The 17,967-nt window shown below is 40.7% G+C and overlaps 1 protein-coding gene across 2 annotated transcripts; it reads left to right on the plus strand.

Annotated features, from left to right (window-relative positions):
- Positions 1-7,138: 7,138 nt before the first annotated feature.
- On the plus strand, positions 7,139-11,852 carry LOC115165186 (LIM/homeobox protein Lhx6-like). 2 transcript variants are annotated; one of them, XM_029718205.1, is made up of 8 exons: positions 7,139-7,567; positions 8,822-9,004; positions 9,251-9,372; positions 10,224-10,444; positions 10,802-10,902; positions 11,092-11,187; positions 11,358-11,508; positions 11,726-11,852. In XM_029718205.1, exons 1-8 carry the CDS (start codon positions 7,451-7,453, stop codon positions 11,806-11,808), a joined length of 1,074 nt encoding a protein of 357 aa, XP_029574065.1. In that variant the 5' UTR covers positions 7,139-7,450; the 3' UTR covers positions 11,809-11,852. The 2 variants fall into 2 exon arrangements, with proteins under 2 accessions (XP_029574065.1, XP_029574066.1); XM_029718206.1 differs by lacking the exon at positions 7,139-7,567 and adding an exon at positions 8,020-8,443.
- The last annotated feature ends 6,115 nt before the right edge of the window (positions 11,853-17,967 follow it).

The raw sequence follows: 17,967 nt of genomic DNA on the forward strand, positions 1-17,967 counted from the left end.
TTCACCGTAGGAAAACACAGAGGCCCCTCATTGTAATGTAGAGACTCTGAGCCCTGGGAGGAAGGCTGTGCCGTAAAGGGTTAGGCGTTCAAAGGAAATTAGTGAACGAGTACTTAAGGGATTGACTCCCAGTGTGCATCAAAACACATTACACACAGGAGCACATGAGTTTATTTTTTGCTCTAGCACTTTGTTTGTGTGTGGGTTATGTCACTTGATGATGTGTGGATCCTGACACTTAACATCTTTGCCCCTCAGTCCCTGATAAATGTCCAATTGCTTATAACTATTCCTGTGCTGGCTAACTAAATGGTCGAGACTGGTTTCACACATTTCGTCTCATTCTCAAAAGTGGTGAATGACTAGGGGGACTCATTGAAAACACACTGCCGGGGTAGATGAAATGACTGATTGTAGTCCAGGTAACAGGTTACAGACTCTATCCAGTCCCACTCTTAAACACTCCTCTTCTTCCTGTCCAACCGTGTGTATTCCCTCTGGTTGTTCAGAGTGCAGGACTGGCGAGCCTCGGTCAGCTCTCCTTGACAGTGCTAGATTTTACACACTGAGTTGTTAGGATCAACAGGAGGAGCAGGATATTGCAGCCGGCATTAAACCAAGCATACAATGGCCTCCTGCGCAAGTAATCGCCACGTTGAGCCGATTTGATCTGACAGTTTAAACACTTGAACTCAAAGATGTCCTGTTTTGAGGGGGATTGCTCAGTGCCAGGGTGTGTTCTGGACATGCTGCACGTGGACCCAAGGGGGTTTCCTTTTGATTAGGGGCTTATTTCACTGTGAATTGCTCAGGTCACTGTAGGTGAGTGCAAGTAGTCGGATGTAAACAATTTTCCACCTGGAGGTAGTTACCTGATTGTGTAAGTAGTTGACCCCTGACGCCAGCCCCACTCCATACAAATATGGGGCTGGTGCTAGGGCTGGGCCAAGGGCTGTGGCTGGGACTATGGCTGGTCAAGGGCTGGGGCTGGTATGCTTATCTAGGGCAGTATTTCTACAATACAATAAATGTGTCACCACAGCATTTGACAGTCAGTCAGACAATCAGTCACCTGGATGCCTGCGCAATGACCATATGTAACCGATGTGAAATGGCTAGTTAGTTAGCGGTGGTGCGCGCTAATAGCGTTTCAATCAGTGACGTCACTCGCTCTGAGACTTGAAGTAGGGTTTCCCCTTGCGTTGCAAGGGCCGCTGCTTTTGTGGCGCGATGGGTAACGATGCTTCGTGGGTGTCAGTTGTTGATGTGTGCAAGGGTCCCTGGTTCGAGCCCAGGTTGGGGCGAAGAGAGGGACGGAACCTACACTGTTACACATACACCTGCACAAGACCCTTGCAAATAGTGGAAAATCTGTTACCATGTTCACAGACCTCTAACAGCTTGTATATTTTCATCCTGCAGAGAAAAAGCATTAACTCTCCTCTCTGCCCAGCTCCAACCTATGTGCTGCCTCCTAGTAGTAAACACAGAGGCATACTGTAATACACTTGATAAATATCAACCGAAATAAAGCAATCAGCTGCAAGCAATTTGCATGTCTGTGTTGGAGCCAGCGGCGAGTGGTTTTCTCTGCTGTCATCCATCATGGGCTCCAAGCTCGGGCCAAGATACACAATGCCCTTAAATTGCTGTCATATGGAGCCCAAGTGCAGAAAAACCCACAATTTCTACTGGTCTGTACTTCAAATAACACTTGTGTTTAATGTATTTTTGTCCACTTACAGTACAACAATGCTTCAGAGAGAGAGTTGGTGGAATGTTAGGACCCTAATCTGCCGCATGCAGGACCCTCATTTTATCTGAAGAGTAGGTCCAGACCAGTGTTACAGTAACCTCCTCATGGGGATTTTTCAACGGCCCACATCTGTACCAGCTCTCAATTCAATATGATAAGATATGCAACAGTGTCCACTCATCATTTATAAGAGATCATTTTCATGTAGCCTGATTTTCAGTAAAATAAAGAGGTCAGGAGTCCCCGCACTAAGCCAAAATGATAGAAAAAGCTGAAGGCTATATGATCTGTGGTGCTTACCCCAAAAAGTCTCAAAAAAGGGTCCGGCTGCAATATATAGAATTCAATCAATGTAAAGTAAGCAAAAACAAACTTTTATTTTTTGCTCTACAATAACTGACCAATGGAAATATGAATATAATCCAACCGCCAACACCCGTTTGTTCAGGGATCATTTTTATCAGTGTGTCATATGGTGAAACAAGCCCACAATGGCAGTGGTGCTACAGAGACAAGATAAGGTCCCAGCATTGCGTTTGGGCTTCGTTGCCTCCTTCCCCAAACACTTTCTTTCAGCGAACATGTCAAGCAGAGCATCTGTCATTCTGTCACTTGGCTTTAGGCTGTGTGTGTGTGTGTGTGTTCAAGTTCAAGTCACATGCACAGGATGCACATGGTGTACACAGCCCAATCAAATGCTTACTTGGAGGATCCCTCTCGACAATGCAACAACAATAATAAATAATACAAAATAAAGATAATGTAATTAAATAGAATACACATTTTGCATAACTATAAATACAGGAAGGAACTCTACAATTTTACAGTACAATATTTACATTTGGAGAGCAAAGTGTTTAAAGTGTGCAGTATTTAGCAATAATAAATAAAAGTCTAGTAGCAGCAGTCGTGTAGCATGTATGTATGAGTGAGTGAGTGAGTGAGTGAGTGAGTGAGTGAGTGAGTGAGTGAGTGAGTGAGTGAGTGAGTGAGTGAGTGAGTGAGTGAGTGAGTGCATGTGTGCTAAGGTGCGGAGAGTCAGTGCAAATGATCAGTCCACTCTTACAAAAAAGTCCTACAGGAATCTTGCAGAAATGTGACCCTTTGTTAAGGAATTGTGCAAGTGTCCTGCAGGATTCACAAGTATGAATTTCGAAAATCCTACAGGACCATGTCAATCCTGCAGGACCGAAACCTTCAGGATTTTGATATTCCTGTAGGTTATGGAAATTCCTGCAGGACCAAGTACATTACAGCACGAATCCGGCAGGACGGAATCCTGCAGAATTTTGATATTTCTAGGGCCATATCGGATAGTCAAACTGCTGAAAGAGGAGATAAAATGTGTGGAGGTGAATGCACATCATTTTGTATATAGCTAGCTATTTTTTTTTATTTAAAAAAACATATTTTTAACCAGTGCTGTAAAGTACTTAAGTAAAAATACTTTAAAGTATCTGTACTTAACTTTACTATTTATATTTTTGACAACTTTTACTTCACTACATTCCTATGGAAAATAATGTACTTTTTACTCCACACATTTTCCTTGACACCCAAAAGTACTCATTACATTTTGAATGCTTAGCAGGACAGAAAATGGTCCAAATCACACACTTATCAAGAGAACATCCCTGGTCATCACTACTGCCTCTGATCTGGTGGACTCATTAAACACAAATGCTTTGTTTGTAAATTATGTCTGAGTGTTGGAGTGTGCCCTTGGCTATCCGTAAAAATATATACAGTATATAATTGTTTGTTTTTTTATTCATACTTTTTTACTTTTGATAGGCAAGTATATTTTTGCAATTACATTTACTTTTGATACTTAAGAATATTTAAAAGCCAAATACTTTTAGACTACTCAAGTAGTATTTTACTGGGCGACTTTCACTTTTACTTGAGTCATTTACTTTTACTGAAGTATGACAATTGTGCACTTTTTCTACAACTGTATTTAACACTCCTTTACAATTTACAACAAGAAGAGGAATGGTCATATGACATCTTGGTCACCATAGTAACAGTTGACAATTGGCAGTTGGGGAAATGGCTGCCAGGCAGTGTAGCTAGTTCAAGCACAGAAAGAACAATAAAAAAATATTTGGTTCAAGTACTGCTAATATTACTGTTTCAGAGAAACATACTAAAACTACAACAAATATGTATGTATATGAACATGTTAGAGGGTAGCATAGTTATTTTTTATGTGTTGTGTTTGCAGAATATTTTTCATGAGTAAGATACTTGCTTAGCTAGTATGATCTCTACCACTGGCTGCTAGCTAGCTTTGATTAAAAAAATATGTTTTAAACTTTTGTTTCCATGGAAAGTGACAAATGAGGTCTGATTTCCCTCTTGCTTCTGTACGTCTCTGGTACTTTTGTCACAAGTTTGGCTATCATTTTTAAGTGTCTTGAAACTGATGGCCACAGATTCAATTTTTAGAATAGGTGTCCTTTACTACTACAGTACATAATGTGCAATACACATAAGTTGTTCATGTGACATCACCATTACTCTCACTCTTGTTACAAAATATGCTTTTACCATATTTATTCAAAATCTCATATTTCCTTTCTCCTAGGAATCATATTTTATGCAGTGCTGGTGAAATGGACAATCAAACATGTCCACTGTTGCTGCATTGAATAAAAAAATTGCCATGCAATCTGATACCTTGTGCTTTCTGTCCATTCATTTGAAAGAATGTGGATTATCCTACAGTAAATTCTCTCTGAAGGATGAGAAAGGGATCCTGCAGGAAAATGGCCCTGAAAATCCTGTAGAATTACCTGCAGGATTTTTACCTACAGGATCTCCCACTTGATTTTGGGGCCATCTTGCTGTAGGACAATTCCTGCAGGTAGTTCCTGCAGGTAGGACTTTGTGTGCATGCACAACACGTCTGTAATTGACACCAACATGGGGAAAGCCTGCGGTACTCCAGGAACAGGGTTGCCTACCCTTGGACCAGAACATGTTGTTTGTGTTTACTTGTTTTCCACAATAGGACTCCTCCTTAATAATGATAATTTTCCTGTAAGCAATAGGTACACAAACAATGCCTTTAAATAACCCCTCGTTACCTTGTGAATGCATTCACACAGAGTGGACGACACGTGATCCATCGTCTTCGTACTGACCCATGGACTGTCCACTGGGGCCTATTCAGTGGCTGTGATGGCTTCAACATGTGTTATGCAGGTTGTTGTTATTGAGGTTGTGGACAGAATGCTTATTGTCTGTGTAGAACATGGACAGATGTATTCTACCTACCGGAAAGGCAGGGTAACAGGAACACGGTCACATCGCTGCACCTCACCTCACAACTTCCACAGAACAACACAGGAAGCAGCAGGATGCCACAGGTGTCACCTCCCCGCCAGTGACCTTTCCTATTGTCTGAGGATACAACCAATCAAAACACACTTCATGATTTTGTTGAAGAAGCAAAGCCAAAGACATTGATGCCGACCAAAATGACTATTAAACAGAGAAAAGAGTCATCCATTATTTTTTACTGTATTACAGTAGGATCATAGGTGACAGTAGTTTGAGTGCCAGTCTTCCACTCCTTAGTCCTTGTATTCTGGGTAATGTTCCAAATAACATGGAGTACAAGGAGTGGAGTGTTGCAGAGGCTGGTTCCCATCCTAAGGTTACAGTATATTGTATGGTTATTCTACTTTATAATATAGAATGAGTGAAGGAGACCGCAAAAGCCTGTTACTGACAAGACCACAATGTTACTGACAATCCCATGGTGTTACTGAAAAGCCCATCCCACTGGGCACAAACTGGTTGAATCAATATTGTTTCCTCATAATTGCAATGAAATGAAATGACATTGTACCAACGTGTAATAGACATTGAATTGACGTCTGTGCCCAGTGGGACGGCTGTGCCATTACAGAGCTGCATGGGAGGCTTGCCGGTGTCTGGGAAGTTTTTATTTTTTTATTTAACCTTTATTTAACTAGGCAAGTAAGTTAAGAAAAAATTATTATATACAATGATCGGCCAAACCCGGACAATGCTGAGCCAATTGTGCGCTGCCCTATGGGACTCCCAATCACGGCCGGTTGTGATACAGCCTGGATTCAAACCAGGGTGTCTGTAGTGATGCCTCTAGCACTGAGATGCAGTGCCTTAGACCGCTGCACCACTCGGGAGCCCCAGTGACACTCCCCTGAATTAAAACTCTATGGGGAAACAGGCGGAAGACATTAATGTAACAAGCAGGACAATGTGGTTCCTCCGGTTCATACTTAATCACATTTGTTTTGGTGTTAGAACAATTAAGTAGGTCTACAATTCATCAATGAACGCTCCTGAGACAATCCCAAAGTGTAACACGCAAGGAACACTCAATGTCCTCATAAAGACATTGAATGCTGTTTGCAGTGTGTTCTCTCTACAAGAGAAAGAGGTGTGGCATGGTTTTATAGAGAGACATTCCATTAAAGGATGCCTCCCATCAAAACACACACACACACACACACTTCTGAAATGTCCACTAATATTGGGATGTGTTGAATTTAAGAAACCAGTAAATGAACAAATAAGTAGACCTAAATGTTTATTTTGATTGGCCAATTATTCATATTTGATCTCCTGTTACTATAAAACAGGGGTAGGTCACCCTGGTCCTCGAGTGCAGCAGGCACTTCATGTTTTGGATTTAACGGACCTGGAAGACCAGGTGTGTTGAATTTAGGCAATCATTGAACTGATGGATTAGTTGTCGGTCAGGTGAGGTGCCTAGTTGGAAGAAAATTCTGCAGTACCTATGGCACTCCAGGAGCAGGGTTGCCTAGACCTGCTTTAAAAGTTTCAGTATCTCGAGTACGATCAAGAAAGTATGCATTCAGCTGATTCAAACCTCAAATCATCACAATTACTGCAGACAAAGTGAATGGGGTAGGAAACATAATTTAGTGCTCCTGTATTTGTGAATTTACCACATATCTACTTTTTTCGAAGCCAAAAGTGTTCTATTTTACATAATAGTAGGCCTATTTATTGAATTGTAAGTATCATATTTATGCATGTTCTCACATTTACTGTAGCACTTTGAAGCATCCATGTATAGTACTGGTAAACGAGATTATAGATAGGCCTATTTTCATCATCTGCTGCCCGCAACAACAATACAAAAACATCTTAATTATGTTATTTATGCCCCCACCCCACTCCGATTCCTCTCAAGGCAGACCGGAGTAACGGCCCTTTTGGAGAGGTGGAGAGGGCGAATGTCTGAAGGACCAGTGATTGTCTTTCATCCCCTCAAAAGCTTTCTTGAATGGAAACCGGTCGCTGAATTTCCTGAACGCACCGACCTACACAGTGCAGAGCGCGCGGGATAGCCTCCCCAACTCAGAGCATGCCGATACATCGCAGGCCACCGTCGATTTGGACTCATTTGCTGCTTGATGCAGCTTCAACAACATATAGCGCAAAGGACTGTATCTTGGAAATAAACACCAAGAGGGAGTGGCAGTAAAGCTAACTGTCATGGACAATTCAACCTAATTTTATGAATGTCCGTGCAAAGAGTTAAACGCCTTTTTGCTGTTTGAATTTTAATTGTCATGTGTAAAATCGTAATTCGCTACTAAACCCATCCCGGGACCCTACTTGGATACCGCCTACCTCTCACTTAGACGACAGTGTTAACGGGTCCTCTGCATGTACTGGAACAATGTACTGGAACAATGTACTGGAACAATGTACTGGAACAATGAAGTTCCATCTCCACTCCCGGAGGAGAATAAAGTCTTATTGGACAATGTTTTCGTTAAGCAGGTATGACATGACATCTAATTATCTGAGGATATGCAGTATAGGCTATCGACTCACTGCAAGTGAAGACTTATGCTAATTGCTTGGCTGCGCTGCTCGTTGAATAGCCCAGCTGATTGCCTTTTTGTTTTCCACGCTCCAGCCTATGTTTAATGATAATTATAAACACATTTCACAATTGTGCTAGCCTAATTTTGTTTAAACGAAGGACAAAATAGATTCTGAATTCCACCCAAAACCAGATTTCTGGCACTCTTTGAATACCGTTTTAATCACCAAGAGAGGCTCAAGTGTCCTATCATAAGGGAAGCCGAGACAATCACGCTCCTTTATGTTTCAAGATCAGCTGCAACTTATGTAGGCTACATTGTCTACTATGAATAGTGCGATGTTCAATTGAGGCTCTTCAAATCTTAGTCTTGTGTTGAGAAATTCGATTTTCGATTACGGCTATTAAAATTAAAATATGCAATTATTCTGGTGGCGCGATGCCTTCTCTGATTGACAGTTGAAATTGACACTGGCTGCCTCTTATCCCGAGCATTTGAAGCCATCACTAATTGCAGGTAGTCCATCTTTTCAGTGCTTTCGATTGCATGGGAACTATATGCGATTATTTAAGGAGGTAGTTTACGGGTTGTGCGTAAAAGAAAAAGATAAGGCCTAATTATAATTGCTTTAGCAAATGTAGCTTTTGTCGCCAGGATTTAAATGCAGTAGAAAGTGTTATTCATTGTTTTGGACTGGATATAGCTTGCAGTATGGGCTGGTAGGGATGCGTAATGCTCAGAGCAGAGCAAGGCGCAGAGTAGACTTTTGGCGCAGCTCCGGGCTTCATCTACACCGCTGTTTCTCCACAAACAGAATAGCTTGATAATGGTGAGTTATTCCGATTTAAGACATTAATTATGTTACCTAATCAAAATAGGAACATCGACATAGTATAAACTGATAATCGGAGTCTTGGCCGAACTTGGACTACATGTTTTTCATTTCCCAACCCCATTTTCATAGTTTACTTTTGTGACAGGCCTTTTACGTTTTGTTTTCAGTAGCAGGGTGTTGTAAGCCCATTTCATTCGAAATGTGTGTTACATTTAGGCTACTGCATACAATGCTTGTTTTCTTGTACCCTGTGAGTATGTCATGTGCTGTGCCATGTGTCCTGGAATTTATACAAGTCGAGAGGCCTTGTAGCCTACCTTGCATCCCTGGCGATATAAGATTATGACAAGAAAAATATATCCCAAACCTCAGTCTCATTCGGACGGGGAGTCTCACGCAGATGTAAAAGAAGAGGCTCCTCTCCTGCCCAGTCCTCCGGTAACACCGTCTATGTGCTCGCATCCGACCCTGGCCTCCCCGACGCCAGTTCGGTCCACGGGGAAAAACCAGTGTGCCAACTGCGGCACAGAGATCCAAGACAGATACCTACTGAAAGTGAGCATTATAATGCCTTTTATTACACTGCTCAAATCAATAATCATTTCATATTGAATATTGTTTATTCCTCACGAATTGCATGCATATTTGCATAGTCTTTCACATTACTTCCATTTTATAAAATAAGTACGCCGAACAAAACTGTATTATTATTATTATTATTATATGATTGTGATTGTTGTTGTTGTTATTATTGTTATTATTATCATCATTATTGTTATGCGTGTTTATTTATCATTGCAGGTGAACAATTTGAATTGGCACGTGGGATGTCTGGAGTGTTCAGTCTGCAGAGTATCATTACGTCAGCACAATAGCTGCTACATCAAAAACAAAGAAATATTTTGCAAATTGGATTATTTCAGGTAGGGTAAGTTTTGCTATTTGTTTTCCTGAAAATGTATGTTCTATGTTTGGCACGAGGACGAATGTTCATGAACAATTTATTAAACATATCATCGTTATTATACATTTGACTAAAAATGCATTGTTATAAGGCGAGTGTTTCATTATGTCTCGGGGCAAGTAAACAGGATTGTACTGGTTTTTTCGTTGAACTTCTAAATCAAATAAATACAACTACACGCTTTACTTTTGGTAAAGCAACAACAAATGCAAATCTGTTAACGAGGCTATTTGAATAAAAACCTAGACCATTTATAACATATAATAATGCATACTTTTACGACCGATAAATAGCTTTTGTCACGTTATTTTTCTCTTCTTTATATATATTTTAATTGTTGTCTTTAGTGATAATGTGGCGGACATTATCAACATTTTTACTCTCAACCATGATTCTTACAACTTTGAGATTATTCGTTTTTGTTGTTCTTCATTTATTCGTGTATTATCCCCTCCTCAGACCTAAAACATTATGTCCTTTATCAAGGTCTCTTTTTCTCATTCACTCTATACTTGAAGCATGTCAATTAAACGCTATTGTTATATTCTAATCATTATTCTATAATTATATTGTTATTATTATCTTATTGCTGTTGCTTGTTATGGTTTTAATTAACAGAAGGATAAATAATATTTGACTAAAGTGAAATTAGTTTGGAAAACTGTAAGCAATGCTGTCTGTAATCTTTTACAATACAATTACTTCTTTCTATTCCTGGCCTGCACAACATTTCAGGTGACTACAAGTTTATTTTCATTAGCAGTGAAAGACTACTGACAATGCCCCCTGCTCTTCTCTGTCTCACCACAGTAAGTTTGGCACCAAGTGTGGCCAGTGCGGGCGCCAGGTGTATGCCAGTGACTGGGTGCGGCGGGCGCGGGGCAGTGTGTACCACCTGGCCTGCTTCGCCTGCTACTCCTGTAAGAGGCAGCTGTCCACAGGGGAGGAGTTTGGTCTGGTGGAGGGCAGGGTGCTGTGTCGAGCCCACTACGACACCATGGTGGAGAACCTCCAGAGAGCGGCTGAGAACGGTACGTGGTCAGACGGGTGTCACAGACAATGTCAGGGAGTAGGGAACCCAAATACGAGCCAAGGGAAGGGTACTGATTCCTAATACATTTTGTGTGGAATGCATGCAGCCTCAGAATTTAATCAAGTAAATCATCATGTATGGGATTTTACAGGTAGGATTCGTCCCTGAGTAAACTGTACTGGGGGAGAATTCAGACATAATTGGGGTCCTACGTTTCTTACTCTTAGGACTGTATGCTTTGATATCCAGCGCCTGCACACATTATATGTGTAGCCTATTTCTCTTTTCGTTGTTTTATGAGACAAACAATATAACCCTGTGTGGTGTTTTTTTCCACCCTGTTCGTGTGATTTAGGGACAGGTCTCACTTTGGAGGGAGCCTTCCCCTCTGATCAGGATGGCCAACCCAAACCAGCCAAGAGAGCACGTACTTCCTTCAGCGCTGAGCAGCTACAGGTACGGTCAGAGTGAGTCTGTGAAAGTATGACAGAGAGAGACTGAACAAAGAAGACAGGATGAATGTTAGTTTTAGTAGTGCGTTCTACATCATTCAGATAAATCTGACTGACTGAATTGGCTTGATTCAGTGAATATTCAGCTGAATATGTAGCTTCATGACTGAGTTTGCTAGGTGTGTGTTCCCAGGTGATGCAGTCTCAGTTTAACCAAGACAACAACCCTGATGCCCAGACTCTACAGAAGCTGTCAGACATGACAGGACTGAGCAGACGGGTCATACAAGTATGTATGACAATATCAAACTAGTGCGTGTAAGGTTGTTAGACATATAGGATTTTTTTTAAATAATGTAATAAAATAAATAATATGATATAATAAAATCATTCATCTATACCAGATGACTTGTTGCATGCATCATTCAACGATCTTTAGTAACGTTCCATTTTCAATAGGTTTGGTTTCAGAACTGCAGAGCAAGACATAAAAAGCACCCTCCCCCCCACCCCCAGTCCAGAATCGCCCCCTCACTGCCAGACAACCTCTACTCCCCCTTCAGCAGTCCCGACAGACCACACCTGCTGGCTCTGCATGGATACATAGACAGTGAGTAGTTTTTTTCATATCCATGGACAACACATGCATGTACATTTAGGTGACTTTGGCTCTAACATAATACATTTTTTTTTAACTCCATTCTTCGATGCAGATAATCAAAGACAGTTACTGACTATAATGTATTTAAATTCGCATCGCATCACTTATAGTTCTTGTGTATTTAGTCTAATTGAGTAAAAATATATATATATCTTTCTGTGCACAGGTCATCCCTTCTCGATGCTGTCCGCCCATAACCACCTCGCACACCCAGGCATGGCCTTACCACAGTTACCCATCAGCCGCTAACTAACGCCCCTGAGACCACCCCTGAGACCACCCCTGAGACCACCCCTGAGACCACCCCTGAGACCACCCCTGAGACCACCCCTGAGACCGCCCCTGAGACCACCCCTGAGACCACCCCTGAGACCACCCCTGAGACCACCCCTGAGACCGCCCCTGAGACCACCCCTGAGACCACCCCTGAGACCACCCCTTCCCCCACACGCTTTATTTCTCACAGAACTTTCCATCCCGCAAAGTTGAGAACATTTCAACATTTGCCTCTCCCATTTTACTATACAAGAGGACTGCTGCAGTTTCTTCCGCCTCCATGGTCTGCAGAGTTGGAAATATCACATTGTCCATTGGACGGACAGTTTTATAATGGCAGCTAGACTTTAGATCATCTGTGGAAAAACATCCAGTCCAATATAAATATTAGAATCATCAGGACCAGATTTGACCACCCATCCTTTGACAGGGAATAAATTGGAACTCCAGGACCAGGATTAGGAACAGGAAGACTCATCCAACAGGAAATCTCCTTTCATTCATTGTGGATTATGATTTTTCATCATCTTATTCATCAACTGGTAGTACTAAAGGTATTTCATGTTTCAGTTTCCATCGTTTTAAAGAATACTTTTTTTCTGTCACTCTGTCAGCTTGTTTTCCTGTATATATCCATCCCATACATAGACTCTTATTTATGTGTAAGGTGACGATGAAGACTCTTCTGACCTTGTGTGCTGAGAGAGAGTGTTGAGTGTTGATATTTACTTGTTTCAGTTCAGTAAAATGGAAAGCTTATGTGTCGCTTTATTTATTAAAAAATATACTTCACCAAGAAGCACTTTTAAAAATGTTTTCAAATGAAATAAATAATTTATTGTAAATTGTAAATATTTTACTGATTTAATCAAATGTGCCTGAAAGGCTGTTGGGAAAAAAATCAGTTGAGAAATAGAACATTTCACATAACATTTATAGAAATAAAACTATTTGGTTTTACATGGACCCAACAGGAAACATGAAGAATTCAAGTTCTATTATCGTGTGGAATAGGGAACATGCTGTGCAGAAGATAAAACACACAAAGTTTAACTAATTATTTCACTAACACACACACACACACACACATACGCATGCGCACACACAAACACTTTTATTTATTGCTAAATACTGCACAATTTAAACACTTTGCTCTCCAAATATAAATATTGTACTGTAAATTGTTGAGCTCCTTCATGTATTTATACTTATGCAAAATGTGTATTCTATTTAATTACATTATCTTTATTTTTATTTTTATTTTGTATTATTGTTGTTGCATTGTCAGGAAAGAACCTGCAAGTAAGCATTTGATTGAACTGTGTACAACATGTGCATCCTGTGCATATGACAAATACACTTAAACACACGCATGCACACACACACACACACACACTCCCCCTGATAGAAGCACCTTACACTCATTCAACAATAGTAAATCCATTAGGTTACCCAGTAAAGGCCAAGTACCCTTTATAACCTGTATTTAACAGCAATATTCATAAGTATGTAATGATCATGCTACAGGTTGAGGGTCCCCAATTTAGTCCCTATGTGTTTAATGGCTGCAAAAATCAATCCGATGGCAATAACCATTTAAAGCGTTTAACTCTGTGGATGGTATTGATCTAGCACTATGATTCATTCCATAAGACCTTTTTCCTGTGATAATCTGAAGTTGTATATTAGTTGGCAGCCCTCAAGCTGCTGTTGTGGCAAGGAAGAGCATAATGAACTCTGAGGAAGATGTAGTCCTGACCGTTTCCTTTGTTAGGGACCCTAGTCAGTTATCTGTTGTTAATACTAACTAAGCCTGAAACAATTCCCGCCTTTCCATTTTCATGCTCTCTTCAAGTAGGTTGACGGTCCGTTTTCCCTGATCTTTGAATTTGATAAAATGAGAGAAAAATACAGCTCAATGTACCTTGCATAAAAAACGTATAACACTTCAACATGTTTTACTACCTGTCATTCTTTGCCTTGTAAAACTAAAGTGAAACAGTGATTATACATAACAGTCATTGAATGAACAAACTTATTCATACTCATATTGCATACAGTGTTTTCAGCTCACATAATCAAAATTCTCGTTATAACAGTACATTTAATTAAACAAGTATTGTCATAAGCAGTGAAAGTGAGAGAGGAACAATACTCCGGCAGACCTCATACACGCAGTGCCACATACTGTGGAACAAATGGAAACCGCAGTCGTTCCTAGCTTGTGACATTCGTTGGTGCTTTAACCATGCTAAAATATCTGGCATCCCAGTCAGAACCTCTCTCTGTCAGAGGGAATTCACTTGAAATCAAAGAATCTTGCTGTTGGCATTCAATAGAGGGAAATGTGTTTTGAATTTGATGCATGACAGCACCAGCAAAGTATGTTTGACAAAGAACAGGATTTACTGTACGCTATCTGTCTGTTTTTTGAGAATCCGAAGGATTCCATTTTTGAATAAAGTGTGTTGGTAAAGGCCAAATAGAACCATTTCAAATGAAGATACCTCCAGCCTCAAGGGCCCTCTCTTTTCACCATTCCCCGCAGGCACAGATCTGGGATCAGCGTAACCTTAATCGATCCTCAACCATTAGGGAGGGGAGAATGCAAATCTGACCTTAGAGGAGTGTTTAGGGGCAACGTCAATCTATACTCTCATCCATACTCAGAGGGACCACTGTTCACCACAAGGGGGCATACATCCAATAACCACATCATCCCAAGCCATAGACCAATGGTGCTCTCGGGAGTAGTAGTTGAGTTGCTCCTTGACACTGATTTAAGGTCAGTTTTTAATTTTCCCTCCTAATGGTTAAGGTGATGATTGAGAGGGTAAGCTGATCCAAGATATGTGGTTATGGGCAACTTCTACCCAGAATATGTTCTTGCTGCATTAGGGGACAGATAGCCTCCACCAGGCTTTCACCTGAGTGAGGCCTGAAAGCCTTGGCTAGGAGATAGAGAATGTTAGATACATGACTGCATGTTCCTTGACCCAGTGACACAGAAACCAGAGCTACAGTAAAAAGAGGGGTATATACTGTAGATAGAAGCAGCAACAGTGGCTTCCCTTGTGCTGTGATTTGACCATTGAAGATTTAATTAGAGATGGGTATGCATTGACTGAGCCAGGTGTGGATCAGGCAGAGATGTGAAACCCACCCAACATGAGTGGAGCAACGGAGAGGACATTACCATGCCTGACACATGGAAACAAGGACAAGGAGGAGGAAACGGAATCTCAAGATGTGGCCAATTACAGAGAGATGGAAAAGAACAGTCAGGAACAACAGTTGAACAGCTTGGAATTTAACATGATGTTTACATTCATTCTAATTACTCTAATTACATTTGTAATTACAATGTAATAACTTTCTTTTTTTTATTAAAACAAGTCATTATGAACGGTCTCTACAGCATATTCAAAGTCACTTTTTTTATTATTCCTTTACAGTCAAACCCATTGTGAAATAGAAAACAATTCTGAATTCCTTGAGGTGACTGGTTTTGCAAGACACTTTACCAATAACCAGTGCTATCAGCTATATGATCTGATTTGCCTTTCTTTTGCCCTTCTAGATGTAATCTGTGAAAGGAACTTTTTTGTGTGTTGTACAAAGAACTACCTGATGATTATCAATCAGGCATATTCTGGGCTACAGTCCAACTAAATGAGATATAAATGCAAATTCGATTTTTTTGGTCAAATCAAAATCTCTAACACAGCAACCAATACTAATTGAAAGCATGAAGCAGACAGAACAGAGGATTTAGAACCATGTTTCTCCAGGCACAAGCATCTCTGATAGTTAGAACTGTCTCATTTTGTCATAATGTCATGCATCTGCCCTGTGATTGGCAGGCTCAAGTGCTTACAGATGAAATGGGGCCCCATGCTAATGAATAGGCCTCTGATTGCAGGATTCCTCTTCCTGGATTACAGCGTAGCTCCACTGATGAGCAATTACATCTACAGTAGCTCTTGTCTCTGCTGCATATTCACATCATCACATCACTGTTCCTGCTACTCACCATCATACTGATCAGCAGCACTTAACATCTCTCGCTGCAGACAACAAAAGTCTGTGCCGGTTGGTGTTAGTTACTCTACCTCCTCTTTTGCCTCTTTCTCTTCCTAAAGTTTATTTCTGAAGTTTCATTTTCATTTTCTGCCTGCTTTTTTTGTATGCGCACCTTTTTTTCTGTTCAGAGGAACCCTCATCCATACAATGTATCGCAATGATGTACAGAGAATAGCCTATGACAAAAACAGTCGTAATGGTCACAAGGACTTACACAATCTAACATAGATAATGATGATGACATACTGTAAACTAGAAAAAATGACAAGCTGTAAAAGCATAGTGTTCTAGGAATGCCTCAGCTTGTTGACAACTTTAAAAGGCCTCTTCCTGTCATCATTTTCAGAGTATTCACATCGGATATCAAGAATAACAGTCATGCAAGTCCACCACAAAATATGGGTTGAGTGTAGCTTTTTTAAGCATCAGAGAATATTTTTGGTTGGAACACTATAGTTGTACTTAAACCTCATATTTAAAGTATTTCTGGCATGCAGGGTTATTCATCAGCTGTTTTTGTGACACAAGACAGAAGAAATATCTACATGAAGGACGTTCAACCCCAGTCTCTATTCTGGACCTGAACTAGCCGGATGGGGGCCAGTGGTGAAAACCATCTACAAGGGCATAGTAGTTGACACACTACTGTACATAGCAGAGCATTGCTGAGAGAAACACCTCACTTTGAGGCCAAGAGCATGCTGTTTATGAACATTATGTTGAGTTAGTTTACAAAAAAAAATAGTACATGTGTATTTTTGTTAAATATGGGAAGGAGAAATTTGAAAATCATGGAGACTGTACATAAAGTAGTTTCTGAATGCTAGAACATGAAAACCGTAGTATAATAAGCTCAGATTCTTACTGTAGCACACAGTACAACTACGCCTACACTAAGAACCATACACATATGCATTTAACATGAGGAGTAGCCTACCATTGAGGAAAACTGAGGAAATAGCTAACACAAATGATAAACTTTGACAAAGCTCAAAGCCAACTGCCCACTTTGCAAAAATAAATATGAAATGTCAGCGTGAGTCAAAAATGTGTTTATTTATCAGGGTGACAACAACTGTTAAAACTGAACAGCAGTATTTCCGTTTGATTAATGATTGGCTACACTCACTACCCTATAATTGACTGTAACATCTTGGAAGCAAAACCCTGACTGTGGCTACTCTATTGTATTGTACTGGCAGAAAGGGGGGGGGGGGTGCATATAGACTGTGGATCAAGCATCTGGAAGACTAGAGTATAGACTGTTTCCAAGCAGCCTTTTAGCTTAACGAATACACCCCTGCCCTCTCAGCCATAGAATGAGAAATCAGTGTCTATATTCTTAACCCAGTTTATTTACGTATGTTTAGGCCTACAAATTATTTGATTTCTATTTTGCACTAAGTTACTGAATTCAAATGCATCTACACTGAGTATACAAAACATTAAGAACACCTTCTCTTTCCATGACAGAATGACCACTTATTGATGTCACTTGCTCAATCCACGCTTGTAAGCAGGAATCAAGAGGATAGAATTATGGTCGGATTTGCCAAATGGAGGGCGGGGGAGAGCTTTGTATGCACCGCACACAGACATGCATACAAAGCTCTCCCCCACCCTCCATTTGGCAAATCCGACCATAATTCTATCCTCCTGATTCCTGCTTACAAGCAAAAACTAAAGCAGGAAGTACCAGTGACTCGCTCAACACGGAAGTGGTCAGATGGCGCGGATGCTACGCTACAGGACTGTTTTGCTATCACAGACTGAAATATGCTCCGGGATTCATCCAATGGCATTGAGGAGTATAGCACCTCAGTCATCGGCTTCATCAAAAAGTGCATTGACGACGTCGTCCCCACAGTGACCGTGCGTACATATCTCAACCAGAAGCCATGGATTACAGGCAACATCCGCATCGAGCTAAAGGCTAGAACTGCCGCTTTCAAGGAGCAGGACAGTAATCCGGAGGTCTATAAGAAATCCCGCTATGCCCTCAGACGAACCATCAAACAAGCAAAGCGTCAATACAGGATTAAGATTGAA

The sequence above is a fragment of the Salmo trutta genome, chromosome 27 (genome assembly GCF_901001165.1).
Source record: "Salmo trutta chromosome 27, fSalTru1.1, whole genome shotgun sequence".
NCBI classification, from domain to species: Eukaryota; Metazoa; Chordata; class Actinopteri; order Salmoniformes; family Salmonidae; genus Salmo; species Salmo trutta.